General features: G+C 40.4%; 2 protein-coding genes and 1 pseudogene across 3 annotated transcripts; all 3 read right to left on the reverse strand.

Moving 5' to 3' along the window:
• Window positions 1–4,214: 4,214 nt before the first annotated feature.
• On the reverse strand, window positions 4,215–7,117 carry LOC147852813 (uncharacterized). Its single transcript, XM_087333238.1, has one exon. The coding sequence runs from the start codon at window positions 7,097–7,099 to the stop codon at window positions 4,283–4,285; it is 2,817 nt and encodes a 938-aa protein (XP_087189364.1). The 5' UTR covers window positions 7,100–7,117; the 3' UTR covers window positions 4,215–4,282.
• A 5,633-nt stretch (window positions 7,118–12,750) lies between these two features.
• On the reverse strand, window positions 12,751–12,928 carry LOC147852814 (U2 spliceosomal RNA; annotated as a pseudogene).
• An 832-nt stretch (window positions 12,929–13,760) lies between these two features.
• Window positions 13,761–19,517, reverse strand: LOC147852815 (phosphoenolpyruvate carboxylase-like). Of its 2 annotated transcripts, none has more exons than XM_087333366.1 (11): window positions 19,032–19,517; window positions 17,989–18,389; window positions 17,436–17,520; window positions 16,857–17,079; window positions 16,656–16,759; window positions 16,432–16,519; window positions 16,201–16,355; window positions 15,113–16,111; window positions 14,619–15,005; window positions 14,227–14,506; window positions 13,761–14,076 (listed from the first exon to the last, which is right to left on the reverse strand). In XM_087333366.1, exons 1-10 carry the CDS (start codon window positions 19,239–19,241, stop codon window positions 14,228–14,230), a joined length of 2,931 nt encoding a protein of 976 aa, XP_087189492.1. In that variant the 5' UTR covers window positions 19,242–19,517; the 3' UTR covers window positions 13,761–14,076; window position 14,227. The 2 variants fall into 2 exon arrangements, with proteins under 2 accessions (XP_087189492.1, XP_087189491.1); XM_087333365.1 differs by having other exon boundaries at window positions 13,761–14,062; window positions 19,032–19,512.
• Between the last annotated feature and the right edge of the window lie 1,001 nt (window positions 19,518–20,518).

Consider the following 20,518-nt stretch of genomic DNA (forward strand, 5'->3'; position numbering starts at 1 on the left):
ACTTGTAGCATACTCCGACTAGCATCCAAGAGTGTTCGGTTCTTACGTTCGACGACTCCATTTTGTTGTGGATAATAAGGAACGGTATGTTCAAGCCTAATGCCATGCTCTTGACAAAACTTTATCCATCCATGTGAGAATATTCACCACCATTGTCCGTTCTTATTGTGTTTATTTTACTTTGACATTGATTTTCTACATAAACTTTATAAGTTGTGAAAGCATTAAAAGCCTCGGATTTTGCTTTCAAGAAATATATAATTGTGAATCTTGTATGCTCATCAATAAACGAAATAACGTACTTGTTACCATCCAATGACGTAGTCGGCATTGGTCCACATAAATCCAAGTGAACTAATTGTAGCCTTCTTTCAGTTTGACTCGCACTATGTGGGAATTGTTGACAACTTTGCTTTCCGAAAATACAAGCTTCACATAATGGCAAGTGCCTAAAAGGTGTTGTCGGCATTCTGTCACTTAACTTCTGTATTTGAATGGTTTTCATCGACTTTGGATTCAAATGTCCAAGACGATACTGCCAAAGTAGGGTGGTATTGGTGATGATGTTGCCTATGTTGTATGTGCGTCAATTTGTGTTTCCTCCATTTGAAGAGTGTTGAGAATCAAGCTCAACCTAGTATAGTGTGTGAACACACCTTGAGAGTGTATGAACACTCCAAGGTCAAAAGTCACCACTACTCTCTACACATTAAGTATGTGTCATTGAATCATATTCTATGACACATAACTAATGAGTTTCCACTTTTCCCATGACCGATGAGCTTCGTTAGTTAATGAATAGAAAGGGTGACTATATAAAGTACCCTCCTACTTTATAATGTGTTGGTTAATCTCCTTTGTAATATACAGTTCTCTTGCGTATTTCTATTTTTCACCTATCTTGTGTTTCTCTCCTCTTCTCTTTTCAAACACACACACACACACAACACACATCTCTAACCTATTCCGTTGCACAGAAGCACCATCGATTCTTTACAAAGAGAATAAAGGCGGCCAAGTTTTGGGCATGATGTTGTTAATATTTCACCATTTGGTAGTTTGTATTTAATAATTGCACAATTTGAATGAAATTCGATAATGGTTCTGGTTGTGGTTCCTTCAATAACCGAAAATAAATTTGTTGTGATACTTGGAACATAGTGAACGTTTGGAATACTCATTGACCTTGTTTGATTAATGGAAAGGTGAACTTCTCCATTTCCAATTGCGGCTTTTGTGCCATTGTCTCCAAATCGAACTTCTAGGGCTTGTGGAAGAGTTTTATAATTGTGGAGCAAGTTCTTGTTGTGAGTGAGATGGTGTGTTGCACCAGTGTGAAGGAACCAAATATTTGAGGCATTCTTCAATTTTGCTACCGCCATATACAATTCTATTTTGTTGGATCCACTTTCATCTTTTGTTTGTATTACTTCCATCTCACATGTGAATGTTTGTATAAAATTGTTGTCTCCCTCTTCATATTCTTTAATATTAGATTGTAATGAAGCATTGTTTCCTTGTGGAAAGAACCTTCTACCTTTTCCCTTTTGGTTGTATTGTTTCTTTCGACACTCATGTTCAAGATGGCCCGTTTGTTGCAATATTTGCAAAAAACATTGTAACATGGTGATTGCTCTCGCTCCTCCTTGAGGAGGCTTATTCTTTGGATGAAATTTCTGGAATGTCTTTGACTTGTGGTAATTGCCTTTGTAATGGTGTCTCATGGACACCGCCATTGCCATGTGACTTCTCGTAACTATGGATGCTCGCGAATGTGATCCATGATTCTGGCAAGGAACCCATTAGTATTTCACATATTGATGTTCATCAATAATGTTGCCTTATGAGATTGCAATATCTAGTTGTCTTTGCGAATTGCTTATGACAGTGTTGGTTGGTTCTCCTTCACGCATATCCACGTTCATTAGGGTTGGGCAAGAGAAGATTTTGATCGTACCGTCAAAAGGTTGGTGTAATTGTTTGAAGATGATCCCACATTGCTCGTGTGGATCCAAAACTTCGAACATGATCAACTTGCCAATCACTTAGATGCATAAGTATCTCCATTCTCACATCTAGATCTCTACTTTTCCAATCGCTCAATTCAGGTTCTGTTGACGGAATGACTTCAGAACCATTTACGATTCCTTTAAGATTTATTCTTTCGAGAATTAACTTGATTCTCGTTCTCCACATTCTATAATTGTGGTCTAAGAGTTTCTCCACCACATACTTTCTTGCCATTTGATTTGTTGATGCAACATTAATTGGATTTCTGACAAATTCGGATTGGTTTTCCGACAAATTCTGATTGGTTTTCCGTATTGGTGGTCGACGACATCTTGTATAGATTGTCCAAATCAATCTAACATGATGTATGCCACTTATTTATTCATAGATTACTTATCTAACGTGACGTATGTCACTCGGATACCATGTTAGAAATTAGAGAGAGAGAGAGAGAGAGAGATTTTATTATCATCTTCGGAGGCCAAATATGACCTATGAGACCAAAAATATTACATTTCACGTGATACGTGTGAAGGTGAGTAGTGACTCTCGATGTTCAAGAACTTTACCAATGAATGTTGCAATCGAGAGTGCACATCGTGGTTGTGAGAGAAATTTGTTCAAGGATTGGGCTCGATCGAAGAGATGTGGAAAGCATGGTCGAATATGATCAAAGGCAGAGCATTGTATCAAAGTGTGATACTCAGACTCTCGAACTTGTTTAGGGCAAAGTGTGCATAGTCGGCTACTCTCATCACTTGTGCCCCAACGCCCCGTCTCACATCTCATGGAAGTCGCATGGAAGCAATGGTTCGAATGGCAGATATCGAGATGGGCTCTAACATGTATCGATGTGTACGGCTTCCCCGTTCTGCGAAGAATATGGTTTTGTAGTTAGGTGCAACATTTGTAGTACAATGTGTGAACCGTGAGCCACCACATTTGTCCCATGTCATGATACATTGGTGTTGCAAAAAGGCCTCATTTATAGAGGAATCTAGTGACGCATCATGAAGCAAGTGTCTTGCATCCCATCTACCAAACGATTTTTCTAAATCTTGCATCCAACCGAAACACAAAATTTTGCTTTTATGTGTCTTTTGAATCTTTTTGCTTGCTTCCCATACACTTCTAGGAAGTCGATGTGAGGGGCTTTTTTGAACCTTAATCATGTATTCAACAACCCTTTCCATGGCCATGATCTCAATGGGAAGCGATCCCGTCTCAAGGAGGAGGGTGTAGGGCGTTTGTTTCTTAACTTGTAGAAACTTTGTAAGAAAATGTTTTTGGACATTTTCAAACTCTTTCCATGTAGATTTAGGGATGCTACTGCCCCATAGAGAAGAACTAGGGTCACCAAGGTGTCAAAAAGATCTTTCTTGAGGACCCAACACTTAATATCTCCAAGATTGCATGTGTTCTCAAATGCATAATATGCTCGCTTACCTGCTTCTAAGCGGCGTGTAACACATTCATTCCATTTATGATTTGAAGGAACTTTAAGGCCAAGATATTTGAAGCTTTCCACGCATTCAAGTGGCTCATTGTTGTACATAATGCATGGTTTATCTCTTTTTTGACTCGTCACAACCATAATCTTTGTTTTGAGCTATTGACACTTAATCTAGCATGCATGCAAAATTTGTCCAATACCTTCATAAGCTTTTGTGCATCTCTTGAAGTATTTGCAAAAAGTACTACATCATCCATTATCCACATATAACAAAAGCATAATCACAACATTCCCAATAGCAACTTCTTCAACATATTCTTCCTTTACAAGAGAGAGAGAGAGTCATTTATTTGGCTACTCCTAAAAGGTTAGGTGGTGCAATAATATTAGATTTGGAAAGACATTTGATGGATCGTAGATTTGCATTATTACAAGATATATGTCAACAAGATCAACCATGGATATCTATGATGCAATATTTTATTGAGCATGAAACATTAGTGAATGGGAAAACAAATATTCAAACATCATGGTGGTCACTACTCAAGGAAGTATTCCTCTAAAGATTCGACATTCTATATGTGGACAACATTTGGTAAGATCGTGGCAAGATGCATTCTCTTTTTAAACGGGGCCATAAAGTGATCGAGAATATTGGTTAGAAAACGTTGAGATATAAGTGGTTACTAAAACGTGCACCTCTTTTTCTAAAATAATTCGGAAGCGGTACATTTATTTCCTCTAAAATGTTTTATAATAGGTAAACTAAAATGTTTATATATTTTTAATTATTCTAGCAGTCTTGACCAAGAGCTAGATTCACTTCAATTTTGAGGAGAGGAGATGGCGGAGGAATATGCCAAGTGCAAGCCCAGCGAGATATCCCACCAGAACTGCCCACGGAGATACAAACTCATGGAACCAGATCTCAATCAATAATACCTGCTGCTTCGGGTCCCCTGTGCTTCTACTTCTGCCTGTGCTGCCCATGCCCACATCACTAATACTCGCATTGTGGTCGCTTATGTTGCAGGAGGAAAGAGGGCATCCATACAGCCCAGGGTTGTTCTCAAAGCTTGAAGACGTGAACTTGGTGTCGAAGTGGTTCAGTGTGGGAATGGGTCCTTCCAGTTGGTTGTGGGCCAGGTTTAGAGTAGAGAGGCTGTCCAGAGACGTGAGATCTTGTGGGATGCCACCGCTGAGCTGGTTGTAGGAGAGATCCAGCACCTCCAACTGCATCAATCTCCCGAATGTAGCCGCAGGTATTGTGCCGCTGATGCGGTTGTGGGACAGGTTGGCTCCTGTCAAACCTTGCAGCTCCCCGAAGCTCTCCGGAATTTCGCCTTCCAGATCATTCATGGACACATCAAAGTAGATACGGGTACTCAGAATATATTTAAGAGTGAAGACAGCGTTCTTAATCGTGACCAGCACCTCCTCGAAGAGGGTGGTCTGGTTCATGTCTGAGGTTTGATTGAGCTTGAAGTAGGAGAGGTGTGTGAGAGTCACAGGGAAGTGGCCGCTAAAGCGATTGTTGGAGAGGTCCAGTGCCTGTAGACTGGGAAGCTTCCAAACCCAACCAGGGATGTCTCCGCTTAGCTGGTTGTAGCTCACGGAGAGCACCCTTAGTTTGGATAAACCAGTGATGTGAGGAGTAGCATTATTACCTAAGGTTCCGGTGAGATATTTGTTCCTCTGCACTTCAAAGACGACCAGTGCCTTACTCTCTGTTAGACCAGCAGGTAGCTCCCCTTCTAAAGCATTTTCATAGGCACTAAAACTCCTGAGATTCGGGAACTTGGACAGATCCAAGCTTTCTATCTTCCCAGTCAAATTGTTTTGAAAGAGACGTAAGACCTGAAGAGCTGCCAGATTATGTAAAGCGTCAACAGGGACAATCCCTTCTAGGCTGTTTGTAAATAGAGAGAGTTCCTGGAGGTTTATGAGCATTCCTAGCTCACTGGGGATGGGACCCCTGAGATTGTTGAACCCTAATTGGAGCTGCATGAGTTGTGAGCAGCTACCGAGTTCAACTGGTATCTTCCCTGTCAGCTTGTTGCTCTCGAGAACCAAGGACTGTAGCTGGGTGAGGTTACCGAGGCTAGAAGGGACGGGGCCTTCCAGGTTGTTGTGGTCGAGATGCAACTCCAGTAGGTCGGTGAGGTTTCCAAGGCTAGAAGGAATGGGGCCTTCCAGGCTGTTGCTCTGTAGGGACAAGTGCTGTAGCTGGGTGAGGTTCCCGAGACTAGAAGGGATGGTGCCGTCCAGGTTGTTGTTTTGAAGGTACAAAGTCTTTAGCTGGGTGAGGTTCCCGAGGCTCGAAGGGATGGGGCCTGAGAAGTTGTTGTTGTTGAGGCACCAGGTCTGTAGCTGGGTGAGGTTCCCGAGGCTCGAAGGAATGGGGCCTGACAGGTTGTTGCTCTGGAGTTCCAAGGTCCCTAACTGGGGGAGGTCCCCGATGCTAGAAGGGACTGGGCCTGACAGGTAGTTGTTGTCGAGGTACAAGTGCAGTAGCTGGGTGAGGTTCCCGAGACTAAACGGGATGGGGCCTGATAATTTGTTGAGCTCGAGATCCAAGGTCTGTAGCTGGGTGAGATTCCCAAGGCTAGAAGGTATGGGGCCGTCCAGTTTGTTGGCCTCGAGGTACAAAGTCTGTAGCTGGGTGAGGTTCCCGAGGCTCGCAGGGATGGGACCTGAGAGGTTGTTGCTGTTGAGGCACAAGGTCTGTAGCTGGTTGAGGTTCCCGAGGCTAGAAGGGATGGGGCCGTCCAGGTTGTTGCTGTCGAGGTACAAGTACAGTAGTTGGGTGAGGTTCCCGAGGCTAGAAGGAATGGGGCCTGAGAGGTTGTTGCTGTCGAGATCCAAGGTCTGTAGCTGGATGAGATTCCCGAGGCTAGAAGGAATGGGGCCGTCCAGGTTGTTGCTGTTGAGGGACAAGGTCTGTAGCTGGGTGAGGTTCCCGAGGCTAGAAGGAATGGGGCCTTCCAGTTTGTTGGCCTCGAGGTACAGGGCCTGTAGCTGGGTGAGGTTCCCAAGGCTAGAAGGGATAAGGCCTGAGAAGTTGTTGTTGTCGAGGTACAAGAATTGTAGCTGGGTGAGGTCCCCAAGGCTAGAAGGGATGGGGCCTCCCAGTTTGTTGGCCTCGAGACGCAAGGACCGTAGGTGGGTGAGGTTCCCGAGGCTAGAAGGAATGGGGCCTGAGAAGTTGTTGTAGGAGAGGGTGAGAAGAGAAAGAGAAGAGAGGAGAGACAGAGAAGGGGAGATGGAGCCAGAGAGGCTGCAGGAGTAGAGGTCGAGGGAGGTGATGTGGAAGCGGTCATCACAGAGCAGGCCGTACCAGCCGACAGTGCGGTTGGAGGGGCAGTAGGAGGGCGGTGCCGCTGTGTGGATAGTGGTGGTGGTAGTGGTGGTCCAGGAGAAGAGGCAAAAAGTGGGGTCATGGGTGATGGCATCCTTGATTGCTATGAGAGCTTGGGCTTGGGCTTGCACTACGGCCATGTCAGAGGAGGTGGTGGGAGTGGGAGTGGGAGTGAGCGTGACAGCCACAGGCAGAGCCAGAACCTCCGCAGGCATTGCGGAATGTATGATGAGAATAAGGATTGAGAGGAGATGGAGAGTGCATGGGAAGCTCAGCATCTCGTGAACGGAATATGAAGCATGGTGGAAACCAACGGAGAAGGAACGGAGTGTTGGATAAAGAGGATGGAGAGGAGTGAGTGAGTGAGTGAGTGAAAGAGGTGGAAACTTTCAAACTATGGAGTAGAGGAAACCAACAGCACTAAGGGAATGACTACATTTGAAGGTGGGACCAAGTTGGTCAGATGAATTCAGCACTAGACACAATATTCTTCATGTCCACGTCCATCGACACCTCTTCTTGGTGGGATCCCCTGGGGACAAGTTTAATTTGGAATGCATAATTTTTCTTATAGAATGAACGATTTTCAAAGACATGAGATTTTGATATTTGTCCTTCCAAAAGAAAGACTTTTGAGTGATTGATTTCAAAGGCCAGTTTTCAAAGACAGGACTCCGGAGATTTTGATATTTGTCCTTCCAAAAGAAAGACTTTTGAGTAATTGATTTCCAAGGCAGGGTCATTGACCTTAAAACCTTTCCCCTTTTTCTTTTTCTTTTTCCAAAAAAAAGTCTACTTCCATTAGTTAAGAAAAAGTACGTAGCATAATATACAACTCATACGTTACAATCCACTACTCATATGTTACAATCCACTCTGCAATGGCTACAAGAAAACATCATGTATAAATGAAGCAACAAAGCCTCGTCACGGAAGTACTCGACAGACTCCCCTCAACATGAACCTTTCCCCTTTTTCACACCAAACAACACGACAATAATTATATTACCACACAACCCAACCTCTCTGCAAGCATTTTTTTCACTCCAAAGCTCATCCAATATATTCACTTTGGAATAGTGACCGAAATGGCTTCCTCAATGAAAGCTTCACGAACATCTTCATAACTATCACCATTTTCATAATATTCATTATAACAATAATGATCCTTGAGACAATCATCAATATCCAGATTCCACATCAACTTGAACTATTTGAGCTTGGACATCACTTTGAGGTTGGGACTTCTAAACTTTCTTTTGGCATGACATTCTTGAGTTAGCATTTAAATATTTTACAAAAAAATATTATTATAATGCATTCCTCCGTATTTACTATTTCGAGTTTTCGTTATCCATAGCCTCTGCGTTTGAAGAAACAATTATGTTTGTACACAACCATTACCATAGTTTATTTAGATTCGGGAAACTTTTGTAAAAGCATGCTCTCTTCTTCTCTAATGTTTAAGTTTGTCTCACAAGGCTAGTCAATCATTGCATTTTTTTTGTTACTTTGAAGTTTTTCCCAACCTCAACGATTTTGTTTGAATTGTTTCTTCACCACCCTCAACAATGCAAGACAATTTCTTGTCCGGCCCACATGTACAATCAATTGTCTTTAAACATAAAGTCTACATCATACCCATCTACCTTCCATCTTCCAAAATAATTATTCCACCTTAGGGCTAGACATAGCAATGGGTCATAAGTAATATTTACCAAATTCGTTTAAAAGTGGTAGCACTGAACCAAACTTTCTTCATGAATCATTGAAATCAGGACAAGATTCATGATAAGATAGGTTCACCAATTTATTGAAATTAATACACATACTTTACATGTGATTTGTATACTCTTTGACACATTCAAGAGCTCAATCAAGACTTATGAAATTCAAGGGCAACTTTTATCCAATGTCGACCAACACACCCAAAAGCGAAAATGTGAACATACCTACAAGATTCATATTTCCAAGGTCAATCAGGTGATATGGGGAAAAGTAAGAAGAAGATAATACAACAAATTCAATGGAGGCACATCGCAATTTTCCCCAATGTTGGTGACATACGAGAACTTTGGCACAAAAACAATTTGTCAATCATCAAATTAATTATCAATGCGAACAACCAAAATGACGGCAATACAACCAAGAAACTACCCCACTTTTATATATACAGGAGAAGTAATACAAGTGGTGTAAAGCCTCAAATATCTTAATATTATGTCTCACTGACAAGTAGGTGGAATGTGTGCAACTGGTCTAGACTGCAAGTAGGTTGAAATAGTAATTGTACAATTGAGATGAAACTAAAGTGACATTTAACTATGGAAAGTAAGATTTATGTTATCGAACATTACTAGTTGAAGTGTTACTTTATGGAGTGAAAGTTTAGGGTAGAACTATCTCACTTAGTGCATGGGATGAAATAGAGAAAATTAACAAACAATTGTAACCTGGACAATTAGGATTAAAATTCTCAACATCGCATTCTCTCATGTTATTAGAAGTAGGTGTTCAACCAATAGAGGTGCTAGTCATATGACAATTATATATGCAGTATGTCACAAAAGCCAAGAATATACTTGATCACATATTGCCAAAACAAGTTTGCAATGTAGGATGCAAGGTAAAAAAGAAAATAAGAGCAAAATCCCCTCATTTGTTTGGATGCCTGACATTATGAAATGGGGAAATAGAAGGTATGTTGGGGAAATAGGTGATCACCGAGGAGAAAAGGAAAGGAAAGGAAAAAAACGGAAAGGTTGCTCCCAAAGCCTCATTCTTTCTAGTCTCCACCATAAATATTACTAGACACGTTGAGGATGAATTGGCAAGATGCTAAAATGCCAAATTTGGAATATTACATTGTGAATGTTAACCTTCAATGTTTTTCCCCGATACAACTTAGGAAAGCCAAAATGTATTTATCCACACATTATTACTCCCAAGAGCCTTCGCTTTCAAAGAGCCCTTACAATTTTTCAAACTTGCTTACACAAGAGGAAAGTCGCTTAAGAGATAAATGCTTATATTGTTGGTTCTTAGACTTCAAGAAAGCTTTTGATACTTCGTGAACATCTTTGGAGGCGAATAGAAGAACTCAAAGTGCCAAGTGAATATAGACTTGCAATTTCCCGAATCTATAAGAAGGTTATGTGTTGTGTGCATATGGGTGATAGACTTTCATATTTTTTCACTAGCACTATTGGTGTTAAGCAAGGATGCCCTCTCTCACCATCTTTATTTGGTCTATGCATTGATCAATTGGAAGAAATAGTTGCAAAGTTTATAAAGGAAGAAGCATTGAAGAAGTTGTCATTGAGAATGTAGTCATTATGCTTTTGTTATATGTTGATGATATAATATTTGTTTGCAAATACTTTAGGGGATGCACAAAAGCTTATAAAGGTATTGGAAATGAATTGCATGCACACTACATTTAGTGTCAACGGCGCTAAAACAAAGATTATGCTTGCAAAGAGCCAAATAAATAAATCGTTATGTACAATAATCAACCACTAGTGTGTGGAAAACTTCAAATCTATTTAAATCATAGATGGAATCAATGTGCTACCCAACAACTAGAGGTGGGAAAGAGAGCATATTATGCATTTCAAAACACATGATATCATGGAGAAATTATGTGATGGGTGGTAGCATCCCTAAATCTACTTGGAAAGAGTTTGAGAATGTCCAAAAGCATTTCTACAATTTAAGAAACAAACGCCATACACCCTCCTACTTGAGATGATATCACTTCCCATTGAGATCGTGACCATGGGAAGGACTGTCGAATACATGCTCAAGGTTCAAAAAAGTCTCTCATATCGACTTCTTAGGATCACACAGGAAGTAAGCAAAAAGATGCATAAAAGCAAAATTTTGTGTTCTGATTAGATGCGAGATATGGAAAAATGGTTTGGTAAATGGGATGCAACACACTTGCTTTAACATGCATCACAAGAATCCTAATAGCAACAACAATGTATCATTACATGGGGAAAATGTGGCGGCTCACGCTTCACACATTATACTACACAAGTTGCACCTAACGATAAAACCATATTTTTCACGACACACATCGACACATGTTAGAGCCTATCCGATTGTCTACCATCTCAACCATTGCTTCTATGCAACTTAGCTCACACACATCGCGATGTGAGATGGGGTGTTGGGGCACATGTATAGAAGACAATCTTAAAAACATGTCGCTCCTCGTGTGGAGGCTAATAATAGCCTCTCACATTCATCTCAAACAACTTGTTGGCTCAGCACACTATGTATTGGGTTCAGATTTGACAGCCCTAAATGTTGAATCATACACTTGCCTCTTGAGAAAGGCATCCTCAAGAATCCAAATCAAATGACATAAGAAAGTATCAACTTCCCAATAAGATCCCCAAAATGCTTAGGTGCCGAAGGATTGTCAAGGACAACATCTTCCAGCTGCTCTGTTGTGAGTCTTAATATCCTTACCTAACAAAACCTTTTCTGCCCATAAATCTACGAAGAGCTTCTTTACCAGATCCCTCTCTCCCGCCGTTGGCCTTCTAATGACTCTAATAAGATTGTCATGACCATTTACACCAACTGAGAATGGAAGTCTGGGCTTTGCGGCTCTTCAACACATAGTCTCGCTTCTTTAAGATCACCAACTGAAATGAATCCTTTAAGCAAGGACTCGGATTTTCTCTGGAGGACTGCAAGAGATAGCCCAGCAGGTGTTGGACCGCTTCTCTACGAGGCCATCTGGGTCCTGATTACTGAATGACTTTTAAAGTATATTTTTGCGGCACTCGCTCACTGCCTTTGGAACCCTTGCAATTGCGTTGGCATGTAAGTGGAAGACTATTCCATGTGAGCCATGATAAATTACAGAGGAACAAACCATAGATAATATATTGTTCAAAAATATTTTGTACCCTTTTGGCTTAATACTTCTTTGATCATCTCTTTACATGCAAACAGGCATTATTCTACATGCAAGCCTGAGGACTCCTAACTTGAAAGCAAGATTAAACACATTCAGAGAAGAATTCTAGGCACTTTGGAAACGCTATAGAGAATTTTAATTTATCATTTGGATCCACAGGTTTTCTGATTCCTTTTGTGACAATTCATTTTCTAGTCTGGTCGCAGCAGCTTCCTTGTAAATTGTTCTCTGAACATAAAGTACTTTATTTTGTTACCATGTATCATATCTGCAAAAAATCCCAAATTGAAACAATGGGGAAGACATTCTTCTGTACTTTCTGTGGGATAAATGAGAAGGAAATATAAATGGCAAACAAATGTATGAAATTTAGATTAAAGGTTAACTTGTTAATGTTTCATATATATACAAAGGGAGCTTATAATTAACATACGAATAGAGAAGCTTTTGTTTTTGTTTGTGTTGAATTAAAACTTCAATCAGTTAAGCCGCTATCTCCATTCTTATAAATGTTCTACTTCAGCGATAGAGAAAGTTTATTGATCTATGCTTGGTTTCAATTGAGGATGTGTTAGAGATTGGGGTTGAACTAGATGGTTCTTACAAGAGAATGTCTTCTCTATGCATAGTTACCAGTGGCCACTCAGCAGTCATGGATGCGACTTCGTTGTCATTCATAGTAAGGAGTGTCACAATAACTATAGAGAAGATATTATAATACATACATGAATATGTAAAATACACTAAATATTATACATCAAGATGTCAAATACTACCAGCCCTACACTGCCCATGGCTTGTTCAAGCCGTGCATTATTTACATTTTCTGGGCACGGCTATGACTAGTGGCATTAGTGACCCAACCAGAGAATAGAGAGCGTTTGCCGTGTGAATCGCACCAGTTGGTCTCAGAACAATGTATGGGCCCTTCCCACCCAAAAAACACAGTATTTTCCATGTGCACACCCATCATATATCACATCCCCTTGCCATATGCGCCTGTATGATCTCGGCATTCGCGCAATACCTAGTCAAAGCAAGCAGCTCCCAGAGACAGCAAGTTGCCTCGTGCAGGGGCTGCCCCCATGAAAGAAATTAAGTTAAAATCATATATTAAACTGGTAAGGACAGATACTACACTTGATCTTAGCCAAAAGGCCGAGAAAAGCATGATTTGTTCTGCGCTTCTACTTCCATACTTATATGACGTCTTAAACGTGCTTCTGCATGTGGGATACCTGTCTCTCTCTACGACTTTGACCTTATCTAATCTTCTTCTCCCCTCACACTAAAAAACAATAATACCATACGTTTATAGGAGAAAAAAAAACACACAATAATACCATACAACCCAATATTTACTTCTTCACGGCAAAGACCTGGATGATGAAGTAAGCGTGGCTTTGGTACAATGATTTCTAATAGACTGTTCAAGGTGCAGCTCCTCATGCATGGGGAGGGCATGGCAGTTATTTGTTATTTTGAACATGGCTTGTTCCAAGCTGACCTATGCTAAGGACATATGTAAGCTCAACTCGTGAACATCTCACTTCAAACTTAATCTCAGGGGCATACAATCACATGAAGAGCTGTACTCAACCATTGGCCCCAGACTCTATCATCAGGTAATTGAGTTACATTGAGCACACAACATTAATATTTCACTGCAAAATTACCTTGGGATTCTCAATTTATTAGATAGGTGGGTGGAAGAAAGGAAGTTATGAAGTGCATTGACATTATTTTAATGTGGATGAAAGGAACTTGGAAAATTTACAAACACGCTAATGGTTTGTACTCTTCTGGGATTAATTAGAATTAGATAGCTACACACATGGAAGAAAATTTCAAACTTGCTGGCATCCATTTCATTTCCCTGAAATTTGGTTGAAGTGGATAGACTAGTTTAATTAATGACCTATGGAATGTGCAAATTCATCTATATAAATGTGTATTATTAATTCTCAACCTTATGTACTGTCCGGTTAAAAAACCATCATTAGCAAAAAAAAGTAGAGAAGTTCAATTTTAAATATTAAGGTATACAATAGACCGATACAATCTTTTAGGCATATAATAGAACAAGTTGAGATTCGGTCTCATTAATCATTTAGGTAAAACATTGGCTTATTGAAGACTACCCAGTTATTACCCATAAACTTAGTTATACATTTACTATATTTTATTATGACAACTACTCTTGTCTCCCCTTCCCCAACTGATTGATTGCGAACCACCACATTAATTTGGGATCTACTTCCCCTAGGAGAACTGGAAAATTAAAATCGCACGATTTTTATGAGTCCTGTCATAGCCACACTGAGAAGTTAGAGCAAAAATCTGACGGGAAAATATGCATCCTGCTAAACTCCCAACAAATTTGTGAATTTCTCACCTAATTCACATTCAGAAGTTGGAAAAGAATGCAAAGCAAATGTTCCAAAGGAATATATTTTGGAAGATTATTACCTCAACCAGTGTTTTGCATGCCAGCAGCAATTCCTTTCATGGTAAGAATGAGGGTATCTTCAAGACCAGGGCCATATTCGCTGGTTGGATTAAGAGTCACAAGCTCAGCAGCGCTGGTTTTTGTCTTTATGACTGAGGGGCCTGGCCTAACATTACCTTCACGAATCTTTCTCAGCGTGTATGCCTGTTGCAAGTTCAAAGTAGTAATAAATGGATCTCTCAATGTCAACCGTTGTTTCAAGTATGGATTACCCTCTAAAAGCTCTTTATGCCCTGCCACCTACAAACAAAATTTACAAAGCACCCCACAAATTAATATGAAAAACCAATCGCAGAATATGTTTATCATAGAACACAAGCAAGTTAACGTGTTGTGCAGCAATAACAAGTACCTGAAGAAGCAGATCCTTAGTCTCCTCATATTTTGCTCTTAATATGTCACCAAAATATTTAAGCTCATCACTCACTAGAAGTTTATCATAGATAGCAGCAATACGAGGATCTCCTTTAGCAAAGACCATCTCCACAAGATCTATTGTGACTCTGAAAAATGGCCACTCGTTGTACATCTCCTGAAGTAGCTTCAGGTTGTTAGGATCCTTTTTAATAACAAACTTAAAAGCTTCACCGAAACCAAGCCAGACTGGAAGGTGAAACCTAGTCTGAGTCCATGCAAAAATCCAAGGAATAGCCCTTAATGATTCAATGCCTCCACTGGGTTTCCTTTTAGACGGTCTGCTCCCTATATTCATGCGCCCATACTCAAGAGCAGGTGTTGCCTTCATTATAAACAAGAATCATATGTGGAGAGTTCAGATAAAAACAATAATAAGACAAGATGTATGAGAACTGGATTAGATCACTATACATAGGTAACCAGACTTACAGAGTGGAAGTATTCAATGAACTTCGGCTCCTTGAACACGATTGATCGATATTCTTCTGTTGAAATCAGAGCCATCTCGTCCATGATAGCTCTCCACTCCGGCTTTGGCTTAACAGGAGGGTGCATTCCATGTTCTAATGTTGCAGCGGTGAACCGTTGTAGAGTTCGGAAGCAAAGATGCTCCTCGCCAAACGATTGTTCAATAACTTCCCCTTGAACTGTGACTCTTAAAGAACCATGAATTGTATCTGGGGGTTGAGATAGAATAGCAAGATGGGTAGGTCCTCCTCCCCTCCCCACGGTACCTCCACGCCCATGGAACATATTAAGTTTCACTCCAAACTGTTTTGCCACTTGAATCAATTCCTCTTGGCTCTTGAAAAGCTGCCATGCAGCTGACAGTCGGCCTGCATCCTTACCAGAATCAGAGTAACCAATCATAACCTCTTGTTTCCCATTAATCCTATCTCTATACCAATCAATAGAAAACAACCGTGATATGGCCGCAGGAGCAGATTGTAGATCAGCTAATCTTTCAAAAAGTGGGACAACTCGAAGAGGCTGAGGTACTCTGCATTCTCTCTGCAATAGCTCAACAGATAACACATCAGATGGAGTCATGGCCATGGAGATGATATAAGCACCAAAGGAATCAGGGGGCAGCTCTGCTATCACATGGAATGTGCCAAGCACATCCTTTATCTCTTCAGTCTTTGGTAAGTCAGCACCAAATAAAGGGCGTTTCCCCCTCAGTTCTGATAGCAACCATTCTTGACGCTCCTCTTCAGACCATTGTTTATAAGAACCTATGCCCAAGTGATTTGTAATAGCATCCATCACATCTGTGTGCCTATCAGACTCTTGACGAATGTCTAGCTTCACAAGACTCAAACCAAAGCATGACACCTGCCTCATGAAATCGAGAAGGCTTCCATCTGCAATTGGTTTGTCACCAGTTGAGCAAAGCGATCGGTAGCAAAGCTCCAAAGGCTCGAGAATCTAAAATTTCAATATTAACCATGTATCAATAAGATATATTGAGGTCTATGGAAACTGAGATCTGCAATGACATACAACAAGGTATCAACCTGGTCAACTGAGTTGAATATATCCTCTTCAGCTATGTCAGATTTCCCAAACGCGAGTAGGTCACGCATGTATTCACGGGTATTGTACAGTCTGTCTCTCACATTTCCTAATACAACTCGGAAAGGCTCATTTGGCGGAATTGGTTTCCAAAACTCTGCGTCAAAAGTTGTAATCAGATGATCAATTATACTAAGAGAAGTTCAAACATAGAGTTGTGGGAACATCCTTACCCATGTAGTGTTTTGCATCTTTTCGGTTAGAAGCCTCTATTTGCTGCACTCTGCCTCTGAGTTCATCACTGCAACGCCACATAGACAACTGCCAAATGTACACAAATTTCACTATATCAACCTTATGAACACTGTAAAATATAAAATTGAAATGTAAGGCAAGAGCCAAACGTGTCAGTACAGATGGAGATGTCAATAAGTTTACACAAATTGTCATTGCTCACCTCGAACATCAGCTCCTCAATTTGAGTGAAATACAAATTCGCAGCCATCAGCCTTGCCAGCAAACACACATCCCGTGTCACCTCAGGTGTTACACGAGGATTTCCTAAATAAGAAAAGCAGTAGCTAGTCGAATAAAAGAGTTTCTTCATCAAAAGTGAACGTTGAAAAGAAAGAAGGAAAACCAGGTATTTCTGGCATACCGTCTCTATCGCCTCCCATCCAAGAGGAAAATTGGATAAGCGGCACATTATAAGGTAGCCTCTCATCAACTCCAATGTTGCTTAGGGCTGTATCGACACGGCGTAGAAACTTGGGCAGTCCATTCCAAATCGTCTCGTGGAAATAGCTCATTCCAGCACGCATCTCGTCCTGAGGGGCAGGTGGGGTGCGTCGAATTTCATCAGTTCTAAATGCTGCATGAATCTACCAAAAGACATAATAAATCATCAGTGCTTGTTGATGACACTCCACAATTTCGGAATTTCATCTGCTGATAATTCCAGAAGAATAAAAACTCTACCTATTAGTTGATAACCTTCTGCTAAATGCCCACTATGGTTCATAGCAAATATGATAGTTGAAAGATAAAACAAAGGGAAAAATAGAGCTCTCTCTCTCTCTCTCCCTCTCCATCTCCCTTCTCATATGAGGTTAAAAGTATATTCTTGTTCATCTTCAACTTTTAAGAATGTGGGAATTTCCTTTTTCCTTGCATGCAGAAAGTGAGGGTCATTACAAATTTTAAAGCGTGTAATAGTTTAGAGAAGAGAAGTATGCACCTCTCTTTGAAGTGCTTCATCAAGCTCTCGTTTTTCATCAGGTGTGATGCCTGGTGCATATAATTCAGACAGGCATGTGCGAATGCTGGTATGAAGTTCAAAGAAAAATATAAGAAACAGATAAAACAGTTAGTATCCATACTGTTATAGAGCTCAAAGCATGTGCAACTTATAAAAATAGGAAATTCTGAAGCCAAACAAAACTGTTATATATCCTTACATGAAAGAGCTTAAAGCATTTGAATCTGATAAAATAGGAAACTCAAGCAAAAACAAAAGAATGGCTGCCTGTGAAAGAGCTTAGTGTCCAGCAGATGAACAAGAAGCTGACATCGGGAAACTCTTAAGCAACACAAAGAACAATTTATACTACTTAAGAGCTCAAAGTTCAAACAGAAGAATATATGACAACGGAAGTACGAAACACGAAGCAAAAACAAAGAATGACAGCTTTAGATCGCGGTTAGGGTCCAACATAATAGTATAAGAAACTGAAACACATAACTCTGAAGCAAAACAAATAGAGACTTGTAGTCTGAAAAATAATGCTTACCGGCCATGTTTCTGGAGTAATGACCTCCGAACCGATTGTGTAGGATGGGCAGTCAACACCAGATCCACTGTCTGGCATTTCAAAGCTTCAAAGACTTGTTTAGGAGACTTCTGAAGATCGTAAACAAGCCTTCTGAAGGTCTCATCAATATCAGACTCTGTGAGAGCACAGTTCTCATCACCTAAATCTCCAGTCTTGTTCTTGAGTCTTCGTCGGAATGCAATCTGAACTTCTTCAGCCAAGTTTCCGAGGTTAAGCATATGGGAGAAGGAGCTAGAGACAACTATGGAGCTCCCTGGGTCAAGACTGTTCAAGATATTGGCTAAATCATCAAGCTTTTCTGCATCTAGATGGCCTTCAGAGCTTCCATACTCTCCTGCAAGCTCGTAGCATCTTTGAACCTGAAGGGAAAGGAAAGACATTCATGAGAAAAAAGCTCATCCAATCATTTTGATTCACATGCTCAAATCTGAAATACAAACATGGAGACTTTCCAAAAGAAAACTGAAGCAATTCATGCAAAAGGCTATCAAAACATTAAAATATTCATCCATATGCAAGAATCTGTGAAATAGATTAGGATTCTGACAATAAAACAGAATTCATTCATGAGAAAAGGTCAATCGAAACACAAATATATCTATTTAATCTGATATCCTTAACGAGAAAACTGAGGCTTTCATTAACCAAACTCGTCAGAACACGGCCATTTCCATTCCATCCGGGAAACAAAGAGATTTGAGTATTTCTGACGATAAATACATAAAACAATCTGCGATTTCCAGAGCCAGATTGAGATTTTTAACTATAATAAATAAAACAATCATGCAAAAGATTCATGGAACGATCAAACTATCCGCCCCATCTCATCTCATTCGAGGATCAAAACGAAGAAACTGAGGATAACGACAAGGAAATTGTTGTTGAAAAAGTACTGTGCCGCAGAATGTGTGTGTGTGTGGGAGTGTGACTGTGAGTGTCAGAGAGAGAGAGAGGGAGGGAGAGAGGGAGAGGGAGAGATTTATAATAATATCAACAATTACCGTTTCTTTCATGTCCTCGCCATGGAGATCTTGAAGGATATCGAGGAAACGATCAAGTAGCAGAAAGTCATATTCAACTAGCTTATCATCTTCAGAGACACGATCAGGAACGAGCTGCCGCATGTGGGCGTCCAAAGACTTGGAAGAAACGAGAGCACTTCTGGTTCCATTGATACTGTCGCTGCTAGAGCCATGGTTTATCTGATCCATAATTACAACAGAGAAAGGAGAAGAAGAAGAAGAAGAAGAAAAGAAAGAAGCAATGTGATCAAGGAGTAAAGCGATGGATGATCGATCTCTCTCAGAAGAAAGCTTAGATGAAGATCGATCTCAGAAAAATCGATCTAAATTAAAAATAAGCTCGACTGATTGACTGATTGACTGACAGACAGACAGACTCTCTCGCTCGCTCGCGCTATCTATATATCTATCTATCTCTTTCTGTCTCCTCTCCCCCACCCTTCTCGCTGGTGTGTGGGTCGCCTTTATAGAAAAAGCTGCATCAGCCAAATTTAGGGAAAGTTCAAAAGGGTCCAAAAAGAGATTCTTTACAGTGTGTGTGTCTGTGTCTGTGTCTGTGTGTGTCTACTTTCTTTTTCACTTTGATCTCAGCTAGTTACTGCTCCAAGGTCAGGTGATGGAAAATCACGCTACACAAGAGCCAGGCTGAGCAGAGGATCAGCAGATTTGATTGTCTTGGAACTGAACCCTGAAGAAGGAAAAGGAAAAGGGGTGGACAATGTGAAGAAGGAAGGATGGGGCACAAATTGGATATGAAGAAGGGAAATGGAGGAGTTAAAAGCAGAAAGCAGAAAGCAGGGAAGCTATGGCGATTGGAAGAAGAAGAAGAAGAAGAAAGGACTGAAAGTAGAGAGAGAGTGTGAGTGAGAGAGAGAGTGTGTGTGTGTGTGTGTGTTCAGACAGACAGACAAGAGAGAGAGAGAGAGAGAGATGAAGAGGGTGGAATTGCTTTCTGCGTTTTTTGCTTTTTCGTGTCTTTTGGGATGCTTTCTTCACATAATAATAATAATAATAATAATAAAGCATATTATTATATGTATTGGCTTTAGAAGTTTCTAGACACCTACCTACCTCCTCCTTCTTACATTCTCTCTCTCTCTCTATCTCTCTCTTCTCTCTCTCCTGAGTACATTATGTACATACATTACATATGTTACTACATATGTATATGTACTGGATCTTCTGCTGCTTTCCTTCTGTTTTTTCTTCTCTTCTGGCCACTACCAACTTAACTAAGTCTACTACTCCTCTGTCAGCATATGCTCAGGAATATACACCCACATATTCACATGATGTGTGTGTTTTTTGGAATCTTGGGCATATACATATATGATATACACACATACATACATTTTATATGTACATATATGTAAATTAAATTATGTGTGTTTGTGTATATTGTAATGTAATTAATTGTATGTGTGTGTGTGTATTATTATATGTAGTACATATATGATGGTTGTAGT

Source organism: Azolla caroliniana, unplaced genomic scaffold, assembly GCF_043228905.1.
Source record: "Azolla caroliniana isolate FFs.n. ecotype wild unplaced genomic scaffold, voAzoCaro1.0.p SCAF_17, whole genome shotgun sequence".
In the NCBI taxonomy this organism is placed as follows: Eukaryota; Viridiplantae; Streptophyta; class Polypodiopsida; order Salviniales; family Salviniaceae; genus Azolla; species Azolla caroliniana.